The 24355-nt window shown below is 49.6% G+C and overlaps 1 protein-coding gene across 1 annotated transcript; it reads left to right on the top strand.

Annotated features, from left to right (window-relative positions):
• Window positions 1–799: 799 nt before the first annotated feature.
• Window positions 800–24026, top strand: LOC103119178 (2'-5'-oligoadenylate synthase 2-like). Its single transcript, XM_060193054.1, is given in 14 exon segments — window positions 800–1008; window positions 1010–1130; window positions 4094–4373; window positions 7993–8171; window positions 9681–9916; window positions 10906–11047; window positions 12063–12134; window positions 12136–12240; window positions 14006–14294; window positions 16916–17024; window positions 17231–17303; window positions 21180–21418; window positions 22999–23155; window positions 23737–24026. Coding segments are annotated over 14 exon segments (2139 nt in total). The 5' UTR covers window positions 800–955; the 3' UTR covers window positions 23821–24026.
• Window positions 24027–24355: the final 329 nt, after the last annotated feature.

The raw sequence follows: 24355 nt of genomic DNA, 5'->3' as shown, positions 1-24355 counted from the left end.
AACAAAAGGGAAAATAAATAAATAAATACTAAAAAAAAATAAGATGAATGTAGTCTGGGAGATGGCACAGTAAATAAAGCATTGGACTTTCAAGCATGAGGTCCTGAGTTCAATCCCCAGCAGCACACTTACCAGAGTGATATCTGGTTCTTTCTCTCTCTCCTGTCTTTCTAATTAGTAAATAAATAAAATCTTTTTTTAAAAAATAAGGTGAAATATAAAAAGAACTGTTTCTGGGGCCTGAGTAGTAAGTAGCATGGTGGGTTAAGCACACATGGCTTGAAGCACAAGGACCAGTGTAAGGATCCTGTTTGAGCCCCTGGCTCCCCACCTACAGGGGATTTGCTTCACAGGCCATGAAGGAGATTTGTGGGTGTCTTTCTCTCCCCCCCCCCCCCGTCTTCCCCTCCTCTCTTGATTTCTATTACTTATCCAACAACAATAATAAACAAAAGGGGAAAAAAAATAGCCTCCAGGAGCAGTGGATTCATAGCGCAGGCACCAGTGATAATCCTGGAGACAAAAAAAAAAAAAAGAACTGTTTCTTTTCTAAGGAGAAGACAACTTCTGCACCACTGTACCAAGTCCTCTATAAGCAGACGATACTGCCTGAGCTGAGTTTGAAACTCTTGTCTTTCCTTTGAGCAGCACCATCAAGTGTGGGCTGGAGTCACCTCCTTACCCTGCTGGGCTCCAAAGTCTGTGTGCTTCCTGGAATGTGCCCCTGCAGGGCGGCTACTCTTGGATTGAGGAAGTGGCCAGAGGAAGGAGTACCCAGTGCATTTCATCCCCCCCCCCCTCTGGGTTGGCTGGGGTTTTGCTCAGTGCCTTCCTCTCTCCCTCCCTCTCACCATCCCTCACTCCCTCCCTTGCTCACTCACTCACTCTGTCTTCACTGTTTTGCTCCCTCCCTCCATCTCTGCTTCCAGGCCCTGCTGTCACCCCAGCTGCCAGGATGGGGATATGGTCCTCCCACCTGTACTTGGTGTCCCCTGAGAAGCTGGAAGAGTGTGCAGAGCTCCCTGAGGCCCCCCGAGGACTCTGCAAGGCTCAAATAGAAGACCCTGGGCGGCCTCTGCATTGTCCTACAGGACACTCAGGCCCTGCACCTGGAGAAGCCGGTGGCCAGGGTGAGTGGGGTCCAGGAGACCCCTGGGCCAGCAGGAGGCAGAGAGCAGCAGTGCTGGGAACCTACTGTGTGCAGATCCCAAGGTGGGTCACTGGGTGTCCGCTGTCCTCTGCACCCCAGAGCAGCTGAGATGAATGGTGTGTGGAGTGTGGGAGTACAGGCTGTGGGAGCTGGCTCTGCCCCCATCCTGCTGTGAGACCCAGGGCAGGTTGCTTAACCTCTCTGTGCCTGCATCTCTGAGCCTGTGCAATGGCAGACCACAGATGAGCTGTAGGTACTCACCATTCTTGTCCCAGCCCACCCATCCTGCAGAGGAGTAAACTGAGGCCTGGGGATTTTGTAAAACCCCCCCCACTCTGGCTCCTTAGCAGCTAGAGAGAGGGTGGGGGGCAGGGGCACCTCTCATGGGTTAGGGAAGTTCAGTGCTGTGAGCACAGCCCCAGGGCTGATGCAGGACCTTTTGGGTGGGGAGTCAGGCTGCCAGAACCCAAGGGAGGTGCACAGAGCTTTCCCCAACACCCCAGGGTGACTTCTCTGGCCACACCCAGCAGTAAAGACACCTTCCTGGGTATCCACCACCCTGGTGCCAATAAGGAAACTGAGGAGAGAAAGCTATGGGGGGGGGGGGTTTGATAGCATAATGGTTATGCAAACAGACTCTCATGCTTGAGGCTCTAACACCCAGCACCACCATAAGCCTGAGCAGAGTAGTGTAGTGCTCTAGAAAAAAAATAAAGTATGATTCAGGTGACCTATTGCATTTGGGGTGGGAGAGATACCATAAAGGTTATGCAAAGAGACATGCATGAGGCTTCTAAGTCCCAAATTCAATCCCCTGTCCTACCATAATCTTTGGTTGAAAAAAAAAAAAAAACAACCTGGTAAAATCACTAAGAAACAAAAAAAGCGATATGGAGTTGGGCGGTAGCGCAGCCAGTTAAGCGCAGGTGGCACAAAGTACAGGGACCAGCAGAAGGATCCCGGTTCCAGCCCCCGGCTCCCCACCTGCAGGGGAGTCGCTTCACAAGCAGTGAAGCAGGTCTGCAGGTGTCTATCTTTCTCTCCCCCTTACTGTCTTTCCCTCCTCTCTCCATTTCTCTCTGTCCTATCCAACAACAACAGCATCAACAACAATAATAACTATAACAATAAAACAACAAGGGCAACAAAAGGGAATAAATAAATAAATTTTTTAAAAGGAGACATTACAACAGATGATGCAGAGATACAAAGGATTGTGCAAGACCTTTGTGGACACTATATGAAAATATATTCAACACCTTGGAAGAAACACATTCTTAGAGTCATACCAACTGCCAACCTTACCACAAGAGGAAGTAAATAAACTCAACAGGCCAATCACGAGTGCAGAAATTGAAACAGTAATCAAAAGCCTCCCCAAGAGCAAAAGCCCAGGTCCAGATGGCGATACTCACAGATTTTATAAAACATTCAAAGAAGAACCAACACCCACTCTCCTCAAACTCTTCCAGAAAAAAATGGAAAAGGTAGCATTCCCAAACACATTTTGTATATATATTTATTTATTTTCCCTTTTGTTGCCCTAGTTGTTTAACATTGTTGTGGTTATTTTTGTTGTTATTGATGTCATTGTTGGATAGGAGAGAGAGAAATGGAGAGAGAGAGATGGGGAAGACAGAGGGGGGAGAGAAAGTCCCAAGCACATTTTATGAGGCTAATATCACCCTGATTCCCAAACCAGGAAAGGACCCCACCAAAAAAAGAAAAAAACCTATATCCATGATGAACACGGATGTGAGGATCCTTCACAAAATCTTGGCTAATCGAATCCAACAATATAGTAAGAAAATAATCCACCAAGACAAAGTGGGATTCATCCTTGGGAAACATGGTTCAACATCCACAGGTCAATCAATGTCATCCCCCATATCAACATAAAGAAAGATAAAATCGCCTGATCTTTTCAACTGATGCAGGAAAAGCACTTGATACAGTCCAATACCCATTTATGATAAAGGCCCTCAAGAAACTGGGAGTGGAAGGAAAATTCTCAACACAGTAAAGGCAATAGATGATAAACCCATCATTAACATCATACTCATTGGGGAAAATTGAAAAGTTTTTCCCTTAAAATCAGGATCTAGGCAAGAATGTCCACTGTGAACTACTTGTATTCAAAAGAGTTGTAGAAGTCCTAGCCGTCACAATCAGGTAAGAAAAAAATGTCAAAGGAATTCAGGTTGGAAAGATGAAGTTACAGTATCATGATTTGCAGATGATAGGTTGTTATATCTAGAAGACCCCCAAAGCTGCCCCCCCAAAACTACTCTAAATCATCAATAAATTCAGTAAAGTGATCGGTCACAAAATCTATACTCATAAATCTGTGGCATTTTTTCTAAGGTCAGAGAGAGAGAGAGGAAACTGATCCCCATTGTGCAAGCCCCTGTATTGTGAACACAGAGAGCACTGGGGAGCAGCACTGGAGCCAACAGGGTAGGTAGCCTGCTGCTGGCCACACAGCACCCCCACACCCCTACCCTCAGGCTAGGCACAGCTGTCTCTAACCCCCCCCCCCCAGAGGCCCTACACCCAACCCCCCAGCCACTCCCCTGGCTTCTCACAGCACTGGCTGGCTCTGCCCAGGGTGATGGCAGACCAGCCAAAGGGCCCCGGGGTCCCTGCTCTCAGGCCGGGGTGTCAGGACTCAGCCAAGCTGGACGAGCAGCTCTGGTGCTGTGAGCATCACATCTGTGACCTGGGGGGCTGTACCCCCTTTGCTGGGCCTCATGTCTGAACTGCTCCCTGAGGGGGACAGGCCTGGCTGGTCCTTGCACTGCACCTGAGTGGCCCTCAGAGCTGCCAGGGGCCACTGTGGGTGGACAGATGGACACCTGTGGCCGGGGGCTCCGTGAGGGTGCCCCGTGCCACCCTCCTGAGGGCACCGAGCTGATGCCCCACTTCTCTGTGGCTGCCTGGCAGGGGGGCTCCTACGGCCACCAGACAGTGCTGAGAGACCCCTGTGATGGGACGCTAGTGCTCTTCGTCAGTGACTAGAAGTGGTTCCAGGATCAGAAGGATGAGTCGCAGAGACACAGGGTCCTGGACAGAGTCCAGGAGCAGCTGAAGGGCTATCAGTACAACTAGAAGCCGGTGGCCAGCGTACAGGTCCACAGGCTGGGCCACGGGGCGCTCACTGTCCAGCTGGTCACCAGGCACCAGAGTGTCACTTTCCATGTGCTCCCTGCCTTTGACGCACTAGGTGAGTTGGAGTCGGGGGCTGTTGGGTAGTATGCCACCTCCCCCTGGCTTCTGCTTAACCATATGCCTATATAGGGATTTACTGATCCAAAGCTTTGGTCTATTTACATAAATCACTTTTACATTTACATAAAGCACTCCAGGGCATTGGTGGTTCAGTGATAGGATTCTCGCATAGGATTCTCGCCTGTTCCGCCCCCTCCTTGTCACACTCTGATTTTCACCAGTCATTTTTCTCTCCACCCTCTCTATATCACATCCTGTTTCCACCCTACTTGGAGAGTATAAAAACAGCTGCTCTTCTGATAAAAGACACTTGGAAATGGCTTTCTGGCTCCGAGAGTTCCAGAGTGTATCTCCTGTGGAAGTTAGTGCGGCACGAGTTCCTGATCCCTCTCCCACGCAACAGCCTAGATCGGCTCCAGTTGAGTTCTCTCCAAGCCAGAGAGCACTAGCTCGGGGAAGTACCCTCAGGCTATCCCGGCAGGGGGCAGCTCACAGGAAGGGGTGGCAGCAGCCTGTGAGCTCCCTAGATTGGGGACCAAGAGATGACACACAGATGCTCCCCACAGTGGGTGGGGCAGACCCCAAGAATGGGTCTCCCCACCCCCAGCAAGCTCCTTTCTCTAGACTTGCTCTCCAGTCTCCTCGACAGACACGTGGACACCTGAGAACCTGCTAAAACACCGGTGCTGGGGTCGGGAGGTAGCTTAGCAAATAACACTCATATTTTTATTGTGCCTGAGGACCCGGGTTCAATTCCACACCCCGCCCCCAGGCACCGCCACACCCAGCACCAGGACAGCTTCTTGAGCCCTGGAGCAGAGCTGTGGCTCCTCTGTCTCCTGGGAGCTCTGCAGGCAGCTGTGCTTTCTTCATCTTGATGTGCATCTCTGAGACCAAAATAAGTTAATGAGTTTCCTCCTCCTCTAAACTGTGATTCCCGTGAGAGGTGCTGTGACTGTCATTCTTTTTTTTTTTGTAAATATTTATTATTTATTCCCTTTTGTTGCCCTTGTTTTATTGTTGTCGTCGTTGTTGGATAGGACAGAGAGAAATGGAGAGAGGAGGGGAAGACAGAGAGGGAGAAAAAGACAGACACCTGCAGACCTGCTTCACCGCCTGTGAAGCCACTCCCCTGCAGGTGGGGAGTCGAGGGCTTGAACCGGGATCCTTCCACTGGTCCTTGTGCTTTGTGCCACCTGTGCTTAAACCACTGCGGTACTGCCCAACTCCTGTGACTTGTGGTTCTTGTTCTTCTGCAAACTCTAATACAATACTCATTATCCATAATCTTCCAGATGAATATGTGGAAGGATGGAAAAAAGGAAGGAAGGAAGGAAAGATGGATGGTGGATAAATAGATGATGGATGGATGAGTGTGATGGATGGATAATTGGGTAGATGGATGATTGGATGGATGGATGAATAATTGGATGGATGGATGGATGGATGGATGATTGGATGGATAATACTGATCTTAGTTGCAATTTAATCTCAAGCACAGATATGAAAAATCCCAAACTTAAATACCAGAGCTGAAATTCACCCCCTCACTAAGCATGTAGGTACACTGAAGGCAGGAATATCCCAGAGCCCACAGCTAGAAATAGAAGCCCCAGGGTCAGGCTGTAGTGTACCAGGTTAAGCACACATAGTGAGAAGCCAAGGACTGGTGCAAAGATCCTGGTTCAAGCCTCTGGCTCCCCACCTGCAGGGGGGGTCACTTCACAAGCGCTGAAGCAGGTCTGCAGGTGTCTATCATTCTCTCTCCCTCTCTGTCTCTCCCCCTCTCAATTTCTCTCTGTCCTATCCAATAACAAGAATAGAAAAATAATGGCTGCCAGGAGCAGTAGGTTCGTAGTATAGGTACTGAGCCCTAGCAAAAAAAATTAAAAAGTGCGTGCAGGTGAGAGAGAGAGAGGAGAGGAGAGAGAGATAGAGAGAGAAGAAAAGAAAGTAAAAAGAAGAAGCAGAAGAAACCCAGGGCCTGATAAGTCCCAGGCCAGAGTGCCTTCAAGGTTGACACACACAACAAATGTGACCCACCTCAAAGGGAAATGCTCTGTGATACAAACATAAGCAGCTCTGAGTTCTCATACCGGCCCTATAACTAGCACGCTTTTTGCCAACTGAAGAGTCAGGCTAGAAATAGCTAGAGCTGCAGATCACTGAGTGTTGAGAATCCGTAGCTACCTTAAACAAGGGAAAGAAGCACAGTGTGTCAATCAGAATCCACAGCAAATCCTGTTCTCATTGCAGAGTACACTGTTGGAGATCAGGTTAGAGCGCCCTCTGCTGGGTTCACTGGGTTATGCGACGATGCTGTGAGAGCAAATAAGCCCTTCCTCGCATTGTAGTACCCATAAATGGCCACCAGATGGTATCAGAGCTGCACAATTCCAGACTAAAACCAGGAATGGTCTTTTTTTTTTTTTTTAAGATTTTTAAAAATATTTATTTATTTATTCCATTTTGTTGCCCTTGTTGTTTTATTGTTGCAGTTATTTATGTCGTTGTTGTTGGATAGGACAGAAATAGAGAGAGGAGGGGAAGACAGAGAAGGGGAGAGAAAGACACCTGCAGACCTGCTTCACCACCTCTGAAGCTGCTCCAATGAGGTGGGGAGCCGGGGGCTCGAACTGAGATCCTTCCGCCAGTCCTTATGCTTTGTGCCACCTGCGCTTAACCCGCTGTGCTACCACCTGACTCCTGGAAAAATCTCTTAGAAGGAAACCCTGACCACTTTGAGAAAAGTAACTTGCTAGGAAATTTTTCAATTGCCTTCACTAAATAGTAACCTAACTAACCTAGCCCATCTCCCACACCAGGCCAGGGCCCCCTCCATTGCTGGAGATGGTATTTATTTAGGAACAAACAGTCACGTGTTGTATTTCATTTTTTAAAATTCACTTGTATCTGCTTCATATTAAATGGACAGGGTTTCACATTGAGAGAGAGAGAGGAGAAGAAGAAGGAGAAGGGGAAGGGGAAGAGGAAGAGGAAGAAGAAGAAGGAGAAAGGAGGAGAGGAGAGAAGCCAGAGAACCACCCTCGTAGATGCTGCATTGGGTTTCAAACCAGCAATCTTCAGGCATGAAATCTTTGCTCTATCAGTCAGGCTATCTTTCTGAGCTATTTCATCCTCCACCTCCTCCTCTTCCTCCTCTTCCCCCTCCTCCCCTTCCTTCCCCACTTCCTCCTCCTCTCCTTCCTCCCCCTCCTCCTCCCAGACTGCAGTGTGGTCCCATGCTTATGTGGTGCCGGGATCAAACCCAGGGCCTCTCGCATGGTAAGGCTGGTTCTCTGGCTGGCAGGCTACCCCCCAGCCCTCAACACTGTCTTTTAAAGTCATCTTCCCCCTACTAATTCGGACCCCCCCCCTTTATCTTTAATGTGTGGTTGTATTTCTCACCCCTTCATTTCTTTCCGCCAGTCCTGTTCAAGGCCGTTTCCATTGTTTTCGCCATAGCTATTCCGAGCCCTTCCTTTATGACTAGCAGAGCAAGCCCTCCCCGCCACTCGGGCAAAGGCACCAGTCCTCTGGCAGAGCCCAGCGGGTCGCTGGTTACAGGCACAGGCTACAAGGAGACAGAGAGTCCCGGCTTCTCTCTCCCGCAGGCTCCAGGGAGAGGCCCATCCCAGAGACCTACAGAGCCCTCAAGAGCTGCTTGGACAAGACAGGAGCCAAGCCAGGGGAGTTCTCCGCCTGCTTCATGGAGCTGCAGCACAAGTTCTTTGACGCCTTCCCCAGAAAGCTGAGGGATCTGATGCTGTTGCTCAAGCGCTGGTGTTGGCAGGTGATTGTCCGAGACTGTCTCTGTTGTCACCACCCAGCTCCTTTTTCCATTCCATGGGGCACTGCTTTTGATTCTTGTTTGTGGGGCAGGCACACAGGAGAGAGACCAGAGCACCCTACCACCTACTGCCCCTTCCCTGTTTCCTTTCTTATTGAGGACAAGTCCCATCCAGCAAAATGTAACCATCTGACACACAGCTCAGTGTATGCTGCTGTCAAAACTGGGCATGTCCCCCGCAGCCCTACAGGCTGCCTCGAACCCACTCCCCAGCACGACTCCCCCAAAGGAAGCCCTCTGCTGACACCCACTGCCACAAATTCGTTTGGTCTTTTTTTAAATTTTTATTATCTTTGTTTATTTATCAGATAGACAGCCAGAAATTGAGAGCAAGTGGGGAGACAGAGAGGGAGAGACAGAGACACCTGCAGCCCTGCTTCACCATGCATGAAGCTTTGCCCCTTCAGGTGGGGACCAGGGGCTTGAACCCAGGTCTTTTGCACACTGTAACATGTGCACTCAACCAGGTATGCCACCGCCTGGTCCCCCGGTCTGTTTTTTAACCTGACGACCACGGAGTCCCACGGCGGGCCCCATGCGCCTGCTGTTGTCAGCCCCACAGCACATCTGGTGAGATGTCCGCCTCTCCGTGTGGCTCCCGGAGCTGTGCTTAAGCACGCATGTCACCACACACTAGGACCCAGCTTCAAGTCCCCACTCCCCAGCTGCAGGGGGGAAGCTTCATGAGCAGTGAAGCAAGGCTGCAGCTCTCTCTTTCTCCTCCCCTCCCAATATCTCTCTGACCTATCACATAAGATTGGGGGTGGGGAGGAAAAAATGGCCACATTTAATGGTAGATTCATTGTGAAGGCACTGAGCCCCATTAATAACCCTGGTGACAATAAAAAAAGACTTATTTAAAAAAATTGCTAGGCTATTAGGTATCTGAACCCGTGTGCATCGATGAGCACATACATGTACTCACGGCATGTGTGTGAGTCTGTGCACGTAGTGGATACGTACAGAATGTTTTCTTTTTCACTTTGGTAAATACAGCCAAGTAGTTCCCCCAAGGTGGTTACATCCAATCACACACCAGCAGCAGCAGCAGCAGCAGCGACAAGAGCCTTGCACCACACGTAGTGTTGTCGACCCATCAAACTTTAGTCCTGTCATCATTCTGGCCACTGGTGGATGGGGGGCCCTGGCTTCCCACCAATTTATGGCATCTTTCTTTAACTGATTTTCTTTCGATTTTCTTTGATGAGAAAGTGAGAGGGGGAGGGGAGTTAGAGAGAGAGAGAGAGAGACACTTGCAGATCTGCTTCACTGCTCATGAAGCTTCATCCCTGCAGTTGAGGACTCGGAGCTTGAACTCACGTCCTTATACATGGTGACATGTCTGCTCAACCAGGGCTGCCATCACCCCAGCTCCCTACTTCTGATTTCTTGATTTGTGGCTTCCAGCCTTGAAAGAACTGAGTTCCCACTGTCCTTTGGTTCCCCCCACAGTGCCAGGGAAAGCTGCCTGCCTCCTCACCACCTCTGTATGCTCTGGAGCTGTTGACAGCCTACGCCTGGGAGCAGGGGTGCAGCGAGGAGAACTTTGACATGGCTGAGGGTATCAGGACCGTCCTGGGGCTGATCAGGCAACAGGAGCAGCTGTGTATCTACTGGACCATCAACTATGACTTCAAGGACGAGACCGTCCGAAACGTGCTTCTGAACCAGCTGCGCTTGAGCCCGAAGTACCCACCCATGCCCGGGCCGCACCCTGTCAGGACAAGCACCCAGCCCTGTCCCTCCCATGCAGACGTGCCAGTTGGGGGTGGGGTGGGGTGAGGGCAAAGAGAGGGTTGTCTCAGTGCTGGGCGGCCTGGCCATTGCTGCTCCACAGGAGCGTCAGGGCTGAAGCTTTATTCCCAATACAAATACTTACGAAGTGCTCCCCCTTCAGGGGCAGGGTGGTAGTGCACCCAACTGAGCAGACATGTTAATAATGCACAAGGATCCCAGTTCAAGCCCCCACTCCCCACCTGCAGGGGGGAAGGGTCACAAGCAGTGAAACAGGCTGCAGGTATCTATCAGTCTCCCTCTCTATCTCCACCTTCTCTCTCCACTTTTCTGTCTCTATAAAAATTAATTGATTAATTTTAAAAAAGACTTTCATACCTGAGGGCTCCATTGTCCCAGGTTCAGTCCTCTAGAACACCACCATAAGCCAGAGCTGAGTAATGCTCTAGTAAATAACAAACAAATAAGCAAACAGAAAATTAAGAGCTTGTTCCTTGTAGAACAAAGGGGCTTTGAGAGAGGGTTGGCTCCCTGCTCAGCTCTGGCTTACAGTGGTGCTGGGGACTGAACCTGAGGCCTCAGAACCTCAGGTAAGATGCCCTGTTGCATAATCACTCTGCTGACTTTGTTTATTTGTAATATGTGTTCTTATGAGCCTGAGAGAGAGAGATACACCTGAATACAGCTCCACTTTGGCATAGGGTTATGCCAAGGACTGAACCTGGGTCCTTGGGTGAGCACATGATGTGCTCTAACAAACTGAGCCAGCTCCCTGGCCGAGACCAATTATAGGGTGAGGGATGGGAAAGCTTGGACACAATGCCCAGCAATTGAGAGGGGGCATAGAAGCTGAAATTCAGGCTCCCAGATGCCCAGTCTTGAGCTTAACACAAATCATTCCTCAAACAGCCCAACTGATTTCTTCTTTAATCTGAATCCCTAGGCCAGTGATCCTGGATCCAATTGACCCCACCAATAATGTGAGTAAAGATACAGTGTACTGGCAGATGCTGAAACAGGAAGCTCAGTACTGGTTGTCTGCTCTCCATGTGAACGGATCACCTGGGCCATCCTGGAATGTTCTGGTGAGAAGGCTTTCCAAATGTCATGGGTGTCAAGCTCCTGATAATTAGACTGCCGTCTTCACTGCATTCCTTTTGTGCTTCCTAGGGCTGTTATAATATTGATAGCATGCAGCAGGTGACTTAAAGCAACAGAAACTTATTCTCATGCTCCTAGGGGCTAGACATCCAAAATCAAGGTGATGGCCCCAGAAGGACTTATGGAAGACCCCTTCCCTGCCTCTTCTTCCTTCTGGGGTTGCCAACTAGCTTTGGCTTGTGGCCCCACCACTTCTATCTGCTTCTGTTGTCACCTAGTCTCCCTTCCTTTTGCACACATTCAACTTCACACTCTGTAAAACAACTCCATCTATTGTTGGCCATCACAGTCGTGGGGGTCCCGTTGGGTCTCGACTCAACAGAGGCATAGAAGGACCCTCATCTCCAGCCCTCAGAGAAGGTGTGACCAGCTGACACCTTGATTTCAAGCTTCTAGAAACCAGAGGCATGAGAGAGCACATTTATTTTGTCTTAAGCCTCCTGGTTGTAGCTTTTCATTGTAGTCCCAAGAAACCAGTCCACCCAGGGACAATGGGTTTAACTAGGGCTAAGGAAGCTTAGAGAAAGAATAAATATGATCATCTGAACTTGAAGCTATGTGCAGCAAATGGAAAAGCACAAAGGGACAGGTGAGCAGAGAAAGCTGAAAGGGGCTAGGCATTAAGAAGATTAAGAAGCTGCCACATAGAGACCCGAGGCAATTTGGAGACTGGGACATTGCCAACCCATGAGGAGAAGGATCTAGATTCCTCCAGGGGTATAATGAAGCAAACTAGGAAAGCTTTGGCTTCGGGGAGGCCAGCTAGGTTCTTGGGATGGGTCCATGCAAGAACTGAAGGAGACACAGGCTGCTGTGGGGGACTTGGAGAGCAGGAGAGAGAAATGAGGGCAGGGAGCTGATAACACATGGGGATGAAAGCTCCGGGGGCTGGCTGGCAGGGTGCCCCCAACAGCAGGGTCTGTTGCCCCTCCCCCACAGCCAGTGCCGCCACTCTTCATGACCCCTGGCCATCTGCTAGATAAATTCATCACGGACTTTCTCCAGCCCAACAAAGACCTTCCTAGAGCAAGTCACAAAAGCAATTGATATCATCTCTGAATTTCTTAAAAGAAACTGCTTCCGGAATTCAACTACAAAGATTCAGAAGATTATCAAGGTGAGTTGTGGTCTCTCTCTCTCTTAATTTATTTTTAATAGTGACTTAATAATGGCTTAAATGATCATAAAATTGGTCATAAACAGCCACTTGGTTTCTGCGGGCCCTTTAAATCTCCCAGTTGGATTGGAAGCCCACAGGCATGCAATCAGCAGCCTCCAGATAGTAACATTCCTTTATCTACCAGAAACCCCAGCTGTTCTCTGATGGAATTCATCAGCAGGTTTTGTTATGGCATTTGTTCTCTGGGACAGAGGCTTTCCAGGGGGATGCCCTGCTTGGGTGGTGACTAGCGTCCTTGGATTCTGGGCAAGCTGGGACTTCTGATCATCCTCGCTGCTCCCAGGCTTGGAGCTGCCTCATGCCAGCCTCCGTCTCCCTCTCTACATCACCTTTTCCTCCATGTCTTCTCCCTTTCTTGTCTCTTCTGAGGACACTGAGAATTGAATTGGGGGGGAGGGAGCCAGGCGGTAGCAGGCGGTAGCACAGCAGGTTAAGCGCGCATGGCACAGAGCACAAGGACCAGCGTAAGGATCCTGGTTCGAGCCCCCGGCTCCCCACCTGCAGGGGAGTTACTTCAGAAGCAGTGAAGCAGGTCTGCAGGTGTCTGTCTTTCTCTCCCCCTCTCTGTCTTCCCCTCCTCTCTCCATTTCTCTCTGTCCTATCCAACAACGATGACATCAATAATAACTACAACAATAAAAAAGTAACAAGGACAACAAAAGAGAATGAATAAATAAATAAATAATAAAAAAGAATTGAATTGGGGGTTGCCAGACCCCTCCCCCTCAGACTTAATTGCCTCTCTGTTTTCCAAATAAGGTCACATTCCCCCATTCCCAGTGGACACACCTCATGAGAGGAGCCCATGCTAACCTCTGCAAGTTCTAAACTCCACGTGTGCTGGGCCAAAAAGTCATCTCTCCCTCTTCCAAATGACTCAATCCACTGAGTCACACCGATGATGGAGCCCTTCTCCTGAGCTGGAGGTCTATCATTCAAACCATTCTTCTTTTTTTAAATTAATTTCTTTACAGAAGTGATATTATAGTTATTCTTTTTATTAGTGATTTGATATTAACTTAAAAAATTATGAGACAACAAGGCTACAGTTCCACACTATTCCCACCACCAGAGCTGTGTCCCAATTCCTCTCCACTGGAAACTGTAGTCATTCTCCCAAGGTCACAGATATGGACTATTATTTCTATAACTATCTATATGTAGATATATTTGCCCTTTTTTCCCTGTGGTCCTGCCTTCTCTTCCTTTCTGAGTCACACCTACGCCTATTACTGCTTCTGAGTGTCTTTCCTTTCTATCTCTTCTCTCTCCAGGTCCTGATGAAATTGGGAGTTCAGAGTCCTCTAGTCATCTTCCCTTAACATTTTCCCCCCTCTGGGAGTAGGGACCAAAATTCTTTTTGAGGTACAGAAGGCCAGAGTTCTGACTTCTGTAATTGCTTCTCCTCTGGACTTGGGTGTTGGCAGGTCAATCCATAATCCCAGAAATCTCATCATTCTTGTCTGAGACTCCAAGGCCACACTCTGTCACACTCCCTTTTGCCTGTTGGCCACCAACCAGAGAAACACAGAAAGGAAACAGGACAGCACTGATGTTTATACAAAAGCGTCTGCAGGGAGGCAGAGGTGGGGCTGTGTATGTTCCTAACTGAGCCCCCCCTTGGACTCCGCCTTTGGCAGTCTCTCTAAGGGGATAACTGTCTAGGAATGCCATGTCTCCACTCTGCTGTCTCCTTCTCCAGGGGGGCTCTTCTGGCAAAGGTACAGCCCTGAAGAATGGCTCTGATGCTGACCTCGTAGTGTTCCCCACCCCCATCAAAAGCTACACCTCCCAGAAGAATGACAGGAGTGACATCATCAATGAAATCCGCAAACAGTTGGAGACCTGCCCGCAGGTGAAGGAGAAGAAGCTGCAGGTGGCCTTTGAGGTGTCCAAGTGGAAGGCCCCCCACATGCTAAGCTTCTCCCTCAAGTCCCAAGAGTTCAAGGAGAGTGTGGACTTTGACGTGTTGCCTGCTTTCGATGCTCTAGGTGAGGCTTCCCCAGACCTCAGCTCCCGGAGGACGATGCTGGTGACTGAGGGTGGAGAGAAACAGTGTGACAGCTATGGGCTGTGGGTCCGTGTCCCCAGCAGGTGACATCCATTATGGTGGCAATACCTCATTCCTGTTTATACTTTCATTCTCACCCAAGTGTCCAGCCAGGACCCACAGATACTCCTGAAGTCAAAGATGGGGGTACACAGGAGCTCCCAGCAAGGGTAGATTCAGCTATAGATAAAAGGTTTCAAATCCTAGTCAGGGGAGAAATTTTTTTTTAATTTTATCATCTTTATAGGATAGAGGCAGCCAGAATTTGAGAGGGTAGGAAGAGATGGAGAAGGAGAGAGACAAAGAGACACCTGCAGCCCTGCTTCACCACTTGCAAAGCTTCCCCCCGCAAGTGGGGACCAGGGGCTTGAGAGAGAGAGACAGAGAGAAAGAAAGAGAGAGAGAGAGATTATAGCACCAAGGCTCCCTTCAATGTAATGGGGGCAGTCTCAAAACTGGCTCACAGCAATGCAGTGCGCTACCCATTGAGCTATTTTGCCATCTATGGAGGAAATAGAAGAGCATAGTGTGAAAAGGAAAGTGAGTGGGCACCTTCAGCCTTCAGCAGAAACTCAGTTGGGGAACTAGGGGATGATGTACTCAGTAGGGCACACACATGACCATGCACTAGGACCCGTGTTCAATCCCCTGCTCCCCAACTACAGGGCTGGAGCTTCACAGGTGAAGCAATCCTGCAGGTTTGTTTGTTTATTTATTTATTTATTTATTTATTTATTCTTTTTTTGCCTCCAGGGTTTTTACTGAAGCTTAGTGCCTGCACTATGAATCCACTGCTCCTAGAGACTATTTTTTCCCTTTTTGTTGCCCTTGTTGATTATCGTTGTTGTTGTTGTTGTTAGATAGGACAGAGAGAAATGGAGAGAGGAGGGAAAGACAGAGAGGGGGAGAGAAGGATAGACACCTGCAGACCTGCTTCACCACCTGTGAAGCGACTCCCCTGCAGGTGGGGAGTCGGGGGCTCAAACTGGGATCCTTAAGCTGGTCCTTGTGCTTCCACCATGTGCACTTAACCCGCTGTGCTACCACCAGGCCCCCTGCAGGTTTCTTTCACTCTCATCTCTTTTGTCCCCCTTCCACCTCAGTTTCTCCCTGTCTCTATCCAATAAATGAATAAATAAAAATAATATTTTAAAAAAAGAAACTTCCGCAGGGGCCATAGACAGTGGGTGTGTCCAGTTAAGCACATATATTTTCAGGTGCAAGGACCCAGGTTCGAGTCCTTGCTCCCCACCTACAAGAGGTCTGCTTCACGAGTAGTGAAACAGGTCTGTAGGTGTCGGTCTTTCTCTGCCCCCTCCTCTCTCTCTCTCTCTCTCTCTCTCTCACCTCCAGAGTTATCGCTGGGACTCAGTCCCTGCACTATGAATCCACTACTCCTGTGGCTATTTATTTATTTATTTATTGGATAGGACAGAGAGAAATTGAGAGGGGACGGGACCATAGAGAGGGAGAGAGAAAGACACCCGCAGACATGTTCCACCACTTGTGAAGTGACCCCCTGCAGGTGGGGAGCCGGCGGCTCAAACCGGGATCCTTACGCCAGAACTTGCGCTTTGCACTGTGTGTGCTTAACTCAGTGTGCTACCACCCGGCCCCCTCTCCCTCTCTTTATCTCCCCTCCTCTCTCAATTTCTCTCTATCCTACCTGATAAAAACTAAAAAGAAAAAAGAAAAAAAAGCCTCCAGGAACAGTAGCTCTGTTGTGCTGGGCCCCAACAATAACCCTGGCAGCAATTTTTAAAAAGGAGTGGGGGGGACTTCAGCTTGTGGGGGGAAGACACATAGTGTTATATTAACAGAAATCAAGGTTCTATCAAGCATTTCTTCAAATACGGATCAATAAAAAAGACTTTGGTACCTTCATCCTGAATTCATCCTGAATTGTTCTGGGTATTTCTCAGAGGGGAAGTAACAGTATAAATTGGAAGAGAAAGGGACTCTGATTTTTTTTTTTTTTTTGAGGGAGGAATAAAGTAACATGGCAAAAAATTCCAGTTTTGAGAGCCATGAGCTATCTGGCACACCTGCTCAGCTCTGCCATTGTGACCTGAAGGCAAAGAGTTCATAAAGGACATGAGTTTGTGCCAATAAAACTTTATTGATAAGAGCCAGCAGCGGGCCAAATTTAGCTGGGGGTGTTGGGGGGAGGATGCAAAATTTAATCATTGCTGCCCCTCACAGAATTTTCTGTGATAGTGGAAATAGCCAAATCTCTGTGCCCTGTCCCTGCTGAGGACTTGAGCTATGGCTCCGTGACTAGAGAACTAAGTTGAAATTTCAGAAATACAAAATTTCTCTGCCTTCCCTTGTTATTCTGAAGATGTTCCCAATGCCATATGTAGATTCCAATAACTCAAATGTATTAATAGTACTCAAAAAGGTTTTGAGTAAAACCTTTTTGAGTACTATTACAGGGTAAAAGTAAAGTTTATTTACAGGGTAAAAGTAAAGTTGTCATAATAATAATAATAATAATAATAATGTTTTGAAAGCTGTTCCTTTCTATACCGATGAAGGCAGAATGTGAATTTCTCCTCACAGGTCCACTGACATCTGGTGGTTGTGGGCCCAGACCCAAGGTCTACACTGAGCTCATCTGTCTGTATCAATCCCTCCCGGGAGAATTTTCTACCTGTTTCACAGAGCTTCAGCGTGACTTGGATGCATTGGATCGACCTTCCCGTGGGGCATCCCGTGAGCACCCATTCATTGGGGAAACTGACGATCCTTCCTAGCAGACTGAATCCACATGGATCCCAGTCACTTTCAAAGCCAGCAACAAGCAGCTCCTGACAGCTTTCAACCTGACGCTGTTGACTGGCTACGGAAGAAGGGCAAACGCTAGAAGAAGAAAAGGCGTGACTTCATTAGCTCCCGGCCCACCAAGCTCAAGGATCTGATCCGCCTGGTCAAGTACTGGTACAAGCAGGTGTGACAGCTCTTGCTCTCGCCATGACACCAAGCCGTGGCCGCTGCAGTGCTAGGGGGCCCTGCCCTGCCAGGCAAGGACTGACCCAGCTTGGGGGAACTGCCGTCTCCTTGGTGCTTTCGGTGCTTCGTGCCCAGAGCGCCCCCTGCCGTCAGAGCTGCTACCCGCGGTCTATTTCTGCAGGGGTGCTGCAGGAGAGGCTGGGATTTCCTGGGATTCCCACGCAGGCTAGTTACCCTTGTAGCTCCCGAGCTGCTGGGTGCCCATAGTCTTGGGAGGTAGTTGAAGCCCAGCTTCCCAGTCAGGCCGGTCTGAGCTGACTTGTCAGTGTTGCTCAGCTTCCCTGCGCCATCACCAAATGTTTTGCTTATGGCATAGTCTGAGTGTTTTCAAGGCGACAAACATCCATGTGATGTTGGATGCCTGCTTTGTGTCCTGGAGATGCCTCCTTGCTGTGTCCATCACCCTGAAGCCAGGGAGAGGGAGAGGGGGAAAGGGGGAGAGGGGGAGGGAGAGAGAGGGGGAGAGGGAGAGGGAGAGAGGGGGAGGGGGAGGGAGAGCGAGGGGGAGAGGGGGAGGGAGAGAGAGGGGGAGGGGGAGGGAGAGGGAGAGGGAGAGGGAGAGGAAAGGAGAGGGGGAGGGAGAGAGAGGGGGAGGGGGAGGGAGAGGGAGAGGGAGAGGAAAGGAGAGGGAGAGGGAGAGGGAGAGGGAGAGGGAGAGGGAGAGGGAGAGGGAGAGGGAGAGGGAGAGGGAGAGGGAGAGGGAGAGGGAGAGGGAGGAGAGGGAGAGACTGAGCTCTGTGGTTTCCAGCCCGGGAAATCAGAGAAACAGCTCTGCCCCAGCCCCTGGGTGCTCTGCAGGCTCAGGGATGTGACATGAGCAGATCACTTACCCAGTGCGAAGCTCAAGGATCCTGGTTCCAGGCCCCAGTACTCCACCAGCAGGGGAGTTGCTTCACACGTGGTGAAGCAGGTCTGCAGGTGTCTATCTTTCTCTCCTTCTCCCTGTCTTCCCCTTCTTTTTCGATTTCTTTGTCCTATCCAACAACAATAGCAACAACAACAAAAAGATGGCCTCCAGGAGCAGTGGAGTCATAGTGCAGGCACCAAGCCCCAGCGATAACCTGGGGAATGGAAGCCTGGGTTTAATCCCCGGACTTTGTACACAGACCCAAGTGCTGCTCTACTCTGTTCATGCTTTCTTTGGGGGTTCCTTCTATTCATAAGACTGGGGAGACTGTTTGTTTGTTTGTTGCCTCCAGGGTTATCGCTGGGACTCAGTGCCTGCACTACAAATCCACTGCTCCTAGTGGCTATTTGTTCCCATTTTTGTTGCCCTTGTTGTTTCTATTGTTATTGTTGTGGTTGTGGTTGTTATTGCCAGGTAGGACAAAGAGAAATCGTGAGAGGAGGGGAAGATAGAGGAGGGGGAGAGAAAAAGATAGATAGACACTTGCAGACCTGTTTCACTGCTCGTGAAGTGAAACAGGTAGGGAGCTGGGGCCTCAAACTGGGATCATTATGCCCGGTCCCTACACTTCGCACCATGTGCACTTAACCCACTGTGCTACCGCCCAGTCCCCAGGACTGGGGAGATTTTTTTAAAAGAGAGTGGGGTAAGGAGAGAAGGGTTTCTGTTTGCTTGTTGTTTGTTTTCTGTTTCTTGTCAGTGGTTCTTTGAGTATGATTCTCAGGACCAGCACCGGCACTACAGGACCACCATCAGCACACATGGGATTTCTGGGGCTCAGGCATTGGCTCAGTGAGTGCAGCACACACCTTCCATGCATGAGGCCTGGGTTCTATCCCCAGCACTATCTGGGAGCACCGAGAGCAGCACCAAGGATGAGAACAGATGCAGCTGTCTGGATAGTGGAGCGGTGCTCAGATGCCCCTTCCTCTCTGCCCAATAGGATACAAAATTTAAAAAACTGAGCTGGAAGGGGGAAGGCTGGGGGATAGCACAACCATTTATGCAGCAGGCTTTTGTTGTGCCTGAGGTTCAGAGGTCCCAGGTTCAATCCCCAGCACTACCATAAGCCAAAGCCACGCTCTTATAAGTGGTAATAATAATAGTTAGCATTATTAAGTTGGGCGGTAACTCATCAGTATCATATAAGTGGAGGACCTGAGTTCATTCTTGGCATTACATCAGAAAGTTAAAATGAAACCATCAGCCCCCCTGGCTGGGCCCCTGGTGCTGTTTTCAAATTCTCAGGCAGAGAGAAGGGACACACTGAGGCTTGAATGCAGGAAGCCATGTTTTTTCTGCCAGCAGACCCAGACAGACTTGTGTCCACAAAAGGCTGGGCCCCAGCACAAGGTCATTTGCCCTTTTATGCACTTAATTGACCTTCCCATAGTCACTCACAGCAACAAGTTTCACAGGTGACTTTGCTTCTGTGTATACAGAGAGTACAGTTTCTTTGGGTGATCAGCAGTCTCTTGGTCAGAAGGAGCAAGTTCTTTTTTTTTTTTTAATTTTTTTTATATTTATTTTATTTTTTTTTTCCTCCAGGGTTATTGCTGGGCTTGGTGCCTGCACCATGAATCCACGGCTCCTGGAGGCCATTTTTTCCCCTTTTTGTTGCCCTAGTTGTTGCAGCCTCGTTGCGGTATTATTGCCATTGTTGATGTTGCTTTGTTGTTGGATAGGACAGAGAGAAATGGAGAGAGGAGGGGAAGACAGAGAGGAGGAGAAAAAGATAGACACCTGCAGACCTGCTTCACCGCCTATGAAGCGACTCCCCTGCAGGTGGGGAGCCGGGGTTCGAACCGGAATCCTTATGCCGGTCCTTGTGCTTTGCGCCACCTGCGCTTAACCCGCTGCGCTACAGCCCGACTCCCTTTTTATTTTATTTATTTTTTTATTTTTATTTATTTTTTTTTATTGTTGTAGTTATTATTGTTGTTATTATTGTCGTCATTCTTAGGACAGAGAGAAATGGAGAGAGGAGAGGAAGGCAGAGAGGGGGAGAGAAAGACAGACACCTGCAGACCTGCTTCACCACCTGTGAAGCGACTCCCCTGCAGGTGGGGAGCCGGGGTTCGAACCGGGATCCTTATGCCGGTCCTTGTGCTTTGCGCCACCTGCGCTTAACCCACTGCACTACCGCCCGACTCCCCCTTTTTATTTTTTATATTTATTTATTTACTTTACTTTTTGTTGCCCTTGTTATTTTTATTGTTGTCGTCGTTATTGTTGTTGTTGTTATTGATGTCATCATTGTTAGAACAGAGAGAAATGGAGAGAGAGGAGTGGAAGACAGAGAGGGGGAGAAAAATATAGACACCTGTAGACCTGCTTCACCACCTGTGAAGCAACCACCCTGCAGGTGGGGAGCCAGGGGCTTGAACTGGGATCCTTCCGCGGGTCCTTGCACTTTGCACCATGTGCACTTAACCCACTACGCTACCACCCAACTCCCTTTTTTTTTTTCCACCAGGTTATCACTGCCTGCATTACAAATTGCAGTACCCCTGGAGGCCATTTTTTCCCATTTTGTTGCTGTTGTTGTTTTTTCTATTGTTACCATTGTTGTTGTTGTTGTTGGGTAGGACAGAGAGAAATGGAGAGGGGAGGGGAAGACAGAGAGGGGGAGAGAAAGACAGACACCTGCAGACCTGCTTTACCACCTATGAAGTGACTCCCCTGCAGGTGGGGAGCCGGGGGTTCGAACCGGGATCCTTGTGCTGGTCCTTGGCCATGTGTGTTTAACCCACTGTGCTACCGCCCAGCCCCTAGAAGGAACAGCTTCCAAGGCCACCAGCCAAGGCCACGTGGATGACAGCAGGAGAAAACCCTTGCTTTTCTCTTTAAACGTTAACCTTTGCTTGCCTAAGTGCCTCCCCACCCTGACCAGCCTTGTCCCTGCAGTGTGAAAGGAAACTGAGGCAGAAGGTGTCACTGCCCCCCAAGTACGCCCGGGAGCTGCTCACCATCTATGCCTGGGAGCAGGGCAGCGGGGCACAGGACTTCGACACCGCAGAAGGCTTCCGGGCCGTGCTGGACCTGGTCACCCAGTACCAGCAGCTCTGCGTCTTCTGGACGGTAAATTACAGCTTCGAGGCTGAGCCCATGAGAAGCTTCCTGCTGGCTCAGATCCAGAAATGCAGGTGCCCAAGCCGGCCCCGCCCATTGTTTGTTTTGTTTGTTGTTTGTTTGTTTGTTTGTTTTGGATAGAGACAGAGGAATTGAGAGGGAAGGAGACAAAGAAGTAGAGAGAGAGAGAGACCTGCAGCACTGCTTTGCTACTTGTGAAGCTTCCCCCTGCAGGTGGCAAGTAGGGGCTTGAACCTGGGTCCCTGTGAACTGTAATGTGTGTGTTCAACCAGGTGCGCCACCACCTGCCAACCCCAGGAATAATCCAATTCCCTCCATCACTGGTTCATCCCAGGACCCTCCCTCCTGGGGTATAAATAACTATCCTGTGAAATCAGGGGAGTCTGCCCACCCACTGCACCCCCACAGCCTCCAGCAGTCAAACTCTAGGGAGGCAGGAGAGGGTCTCATCCCACAGGGACAGAAAAGGAAGGCCCAGGGCACTGGATTGGGGCCAGGGCATAGCTCACCACATAGGGCACACACTGTATCATACATGAGGCCCCAGGTCAAGCCCCCTGCACCCCATGGGAGCAGCGTGCACAGCACCAAGGAAGGCTTATTGTAGGGAAGCAGAGTTGTAATGCCTCTCCTCCTCTTTCTTCTGCTCCTCCTCCTTGTCCTCCTTGTCCTCATCCTTACATGTTGTTTTGTTTTGTTTTGTTTTGTTTTTGCCTCCAGGATTATTGCTGGGGTTTGGTGCCTGCACCATGAATATGTCTGCTCCTGGAGGCCATTTTTCCTATTTTTATTGTCATTGTTGTTGCTCTTGTTGTTGTTTTTATTGTTATTGTTGTTATAATCCTTACATTTCTTACTCTTCTTCTTCTTCTTGTTATTGTTGTTGTTGTTCTTCTTATCCTCCTCCTCCTCCTCCTCCTCCTCTCTCTCTCTCTCTCTCTCTCTCTCTCTCTCTGTTTCCATCTGAAATTTTAAAATAAGGATGCCAAGTGATAGAACTATGGAGGTGCAGAGCCCAGGAGCAAAGCAGCCTGTCCCTTTTCTCCTTCTAGGGCAGGAGAGGCCACAGGGCTTTATCAGCAGGTCTCAGAGGCATGGGGGTGACCAGCGTGTCCCCAAGATCCCACACGGCCATTTCCAACTCAGCTGCCCTGCGGGAATAGTATTAGGTCAGGTTTCCCCTGCCCTTCGAGAGCACCAGCCACCAATCTGGACCCTTCACGTAAAGGAAGAGTCCTTCACGCCTGTGGCTCTGTGCAGTGGCAGGGGGCAAAAAACAATGGAACAAATAAAAGGAGAGAGAGGTATTAAAGGAGCTAGAAGGGAAGAAAGCAGGAAGCAGTGGGTGGTCTGGCACCTGAGGGCCACTTGGCACTGACGCCAGGCACAGCGTACCGCAGGCCCCAGCTGACCTCACAGGGAAGCCTTCCTGTGTGAAATATTAACAGCTTTCAAAGCTGTTTGGAGAAACAGAATTACATTCGGTGGCATCCCTTCGAAGTACACCAGTCCATCCCAAGGACTGAGGTCTAAGAAATAGACCTTTATTGGGGTACTTTATCCCCATGAGTAGGGCAAACCCCACATTCTGAAGCCCTGGTTTCTCAAGACACGCATCTCTCATGTCCTGTAGGCCGGTCATCTTGGACCCAGCTGAACCCACTGGTGCTGCGGGCAGAGGGAACCACTGGTGCTGGCACCTTCTGGCCAGAGAAGCCAAGGAGTGGCTGGACAACTCTTCCTGCTTCACAGATGGGGCTGGGAGGCCAGTACGAGCATGGAAAGTGCCAGTAAGAGTCACTTAAAGGAGGTGTCACCTGTGGGTGATCCCCTGCCATGATGGGCTGAAATCAGAGTGTCTCCTGCTGTGACAGCTTAGAATCACTCAGTCCCATTGAGGTAGCGCATAAAAATAATTTCAATATTTGTACCAGGTCTAAAGGACATCTACAAATTCCAGGTCTCATCCCCCTCCATATCCTCATGGTTGCAAGACCTTGAGGGCTTAGCAGCCCTAAAAATTATTCCTAAAAATCCTTCCTCTCATGGACTGCATACATACAAAAATTGTTAATTATTACCCCACCTTTTTGTATGTATGCTGTTATGGTATAAAAGAGAAACTCCACCAGAATCCGGGACCCAGGACCTGTAGCGTGAGCTAATTCTAGGTTGGCATCAGTAAACTGTTCTGTTTTCCTGCACCCTAAATGCCATGGCTTTTGTTCACTGATTCCCCGTTTACAACATCAGAGAGAGAGAGAGAGAGACCTGCAGCACTGCTTCACCACTTGTGCCTCCAGGGGCTTGAACCCAGGTTCTTGCACATGGTAGTGTGTGCACCGCCCTGTCCCCGTTTCTTTCTCTCTAGACGGTACAAACACCAGGAAGCTGTGGGATCGGGATCCAGCCTGTTATCAGTGGCATGTTCTCTTTGCGAAGCCAAGACCCCTGAAATGACTAATGCTAGAACAAACTTCTAGAAGTCCTTCGGCGGGTGGCTACTGAAAGCCAGTTCACCATGTAAATAAGGAACCTGGGTCCCGGCATGCCCCCCCCTTGCTTCCGGGCTCCTCAGTCCCTGCCACCCCAACCCCCACCCCCAGTCTGCTTCATACTGAACTCACCTGCATGTGACCTAATAAAACAATTTGCTCTCACGCTTCTCCCTGCTTCTCCCTGCTTCCTGCACACCAGAGCTCGGGCAAATGCCTGCCTTTCCCCCGTTACCTCCTTCCTTCCCCTTCAAGACATGGGAGAGGGGTCTCTCCAGGGCTTCCATCTGCCGCCTGACTCTCACAGCCCTCCACCTCTCTGGCCCCTGTCTCTTGACCTCACTACACAAAACTCTGTCTCCCTTTGAACTTGAACTGCAGGCCAACCTCCTCATAGGTCGAGAGAGAGAGAGATATCTTTCCCTGCCTCCTCTTATCCTTGAGTTTCTGTTTACCACATCTGAAGGCTTTATCTTCAGGTTTTACTTCCAAAAG

Source organism: Erinaceus europaeus, chromosome 6, assembly GCF_950295315.1.
Source record: "Erinaceus europaeus chromosome 6, mEriEur2.1, whole genome shotgun sequence".
Classification (NCBI taxonomy): domain Eukaryota; kingdom Metazoa; phylum Chordata; class Mammalia; order Eulipotyphla; family Erinaceidae; genus Erinaceus; species Erinaceus europaeus.
Note: the sequence above shows the minus strand (reverse complement) of the source record. Positions and strands in the feature narration are given on the sequence as shown.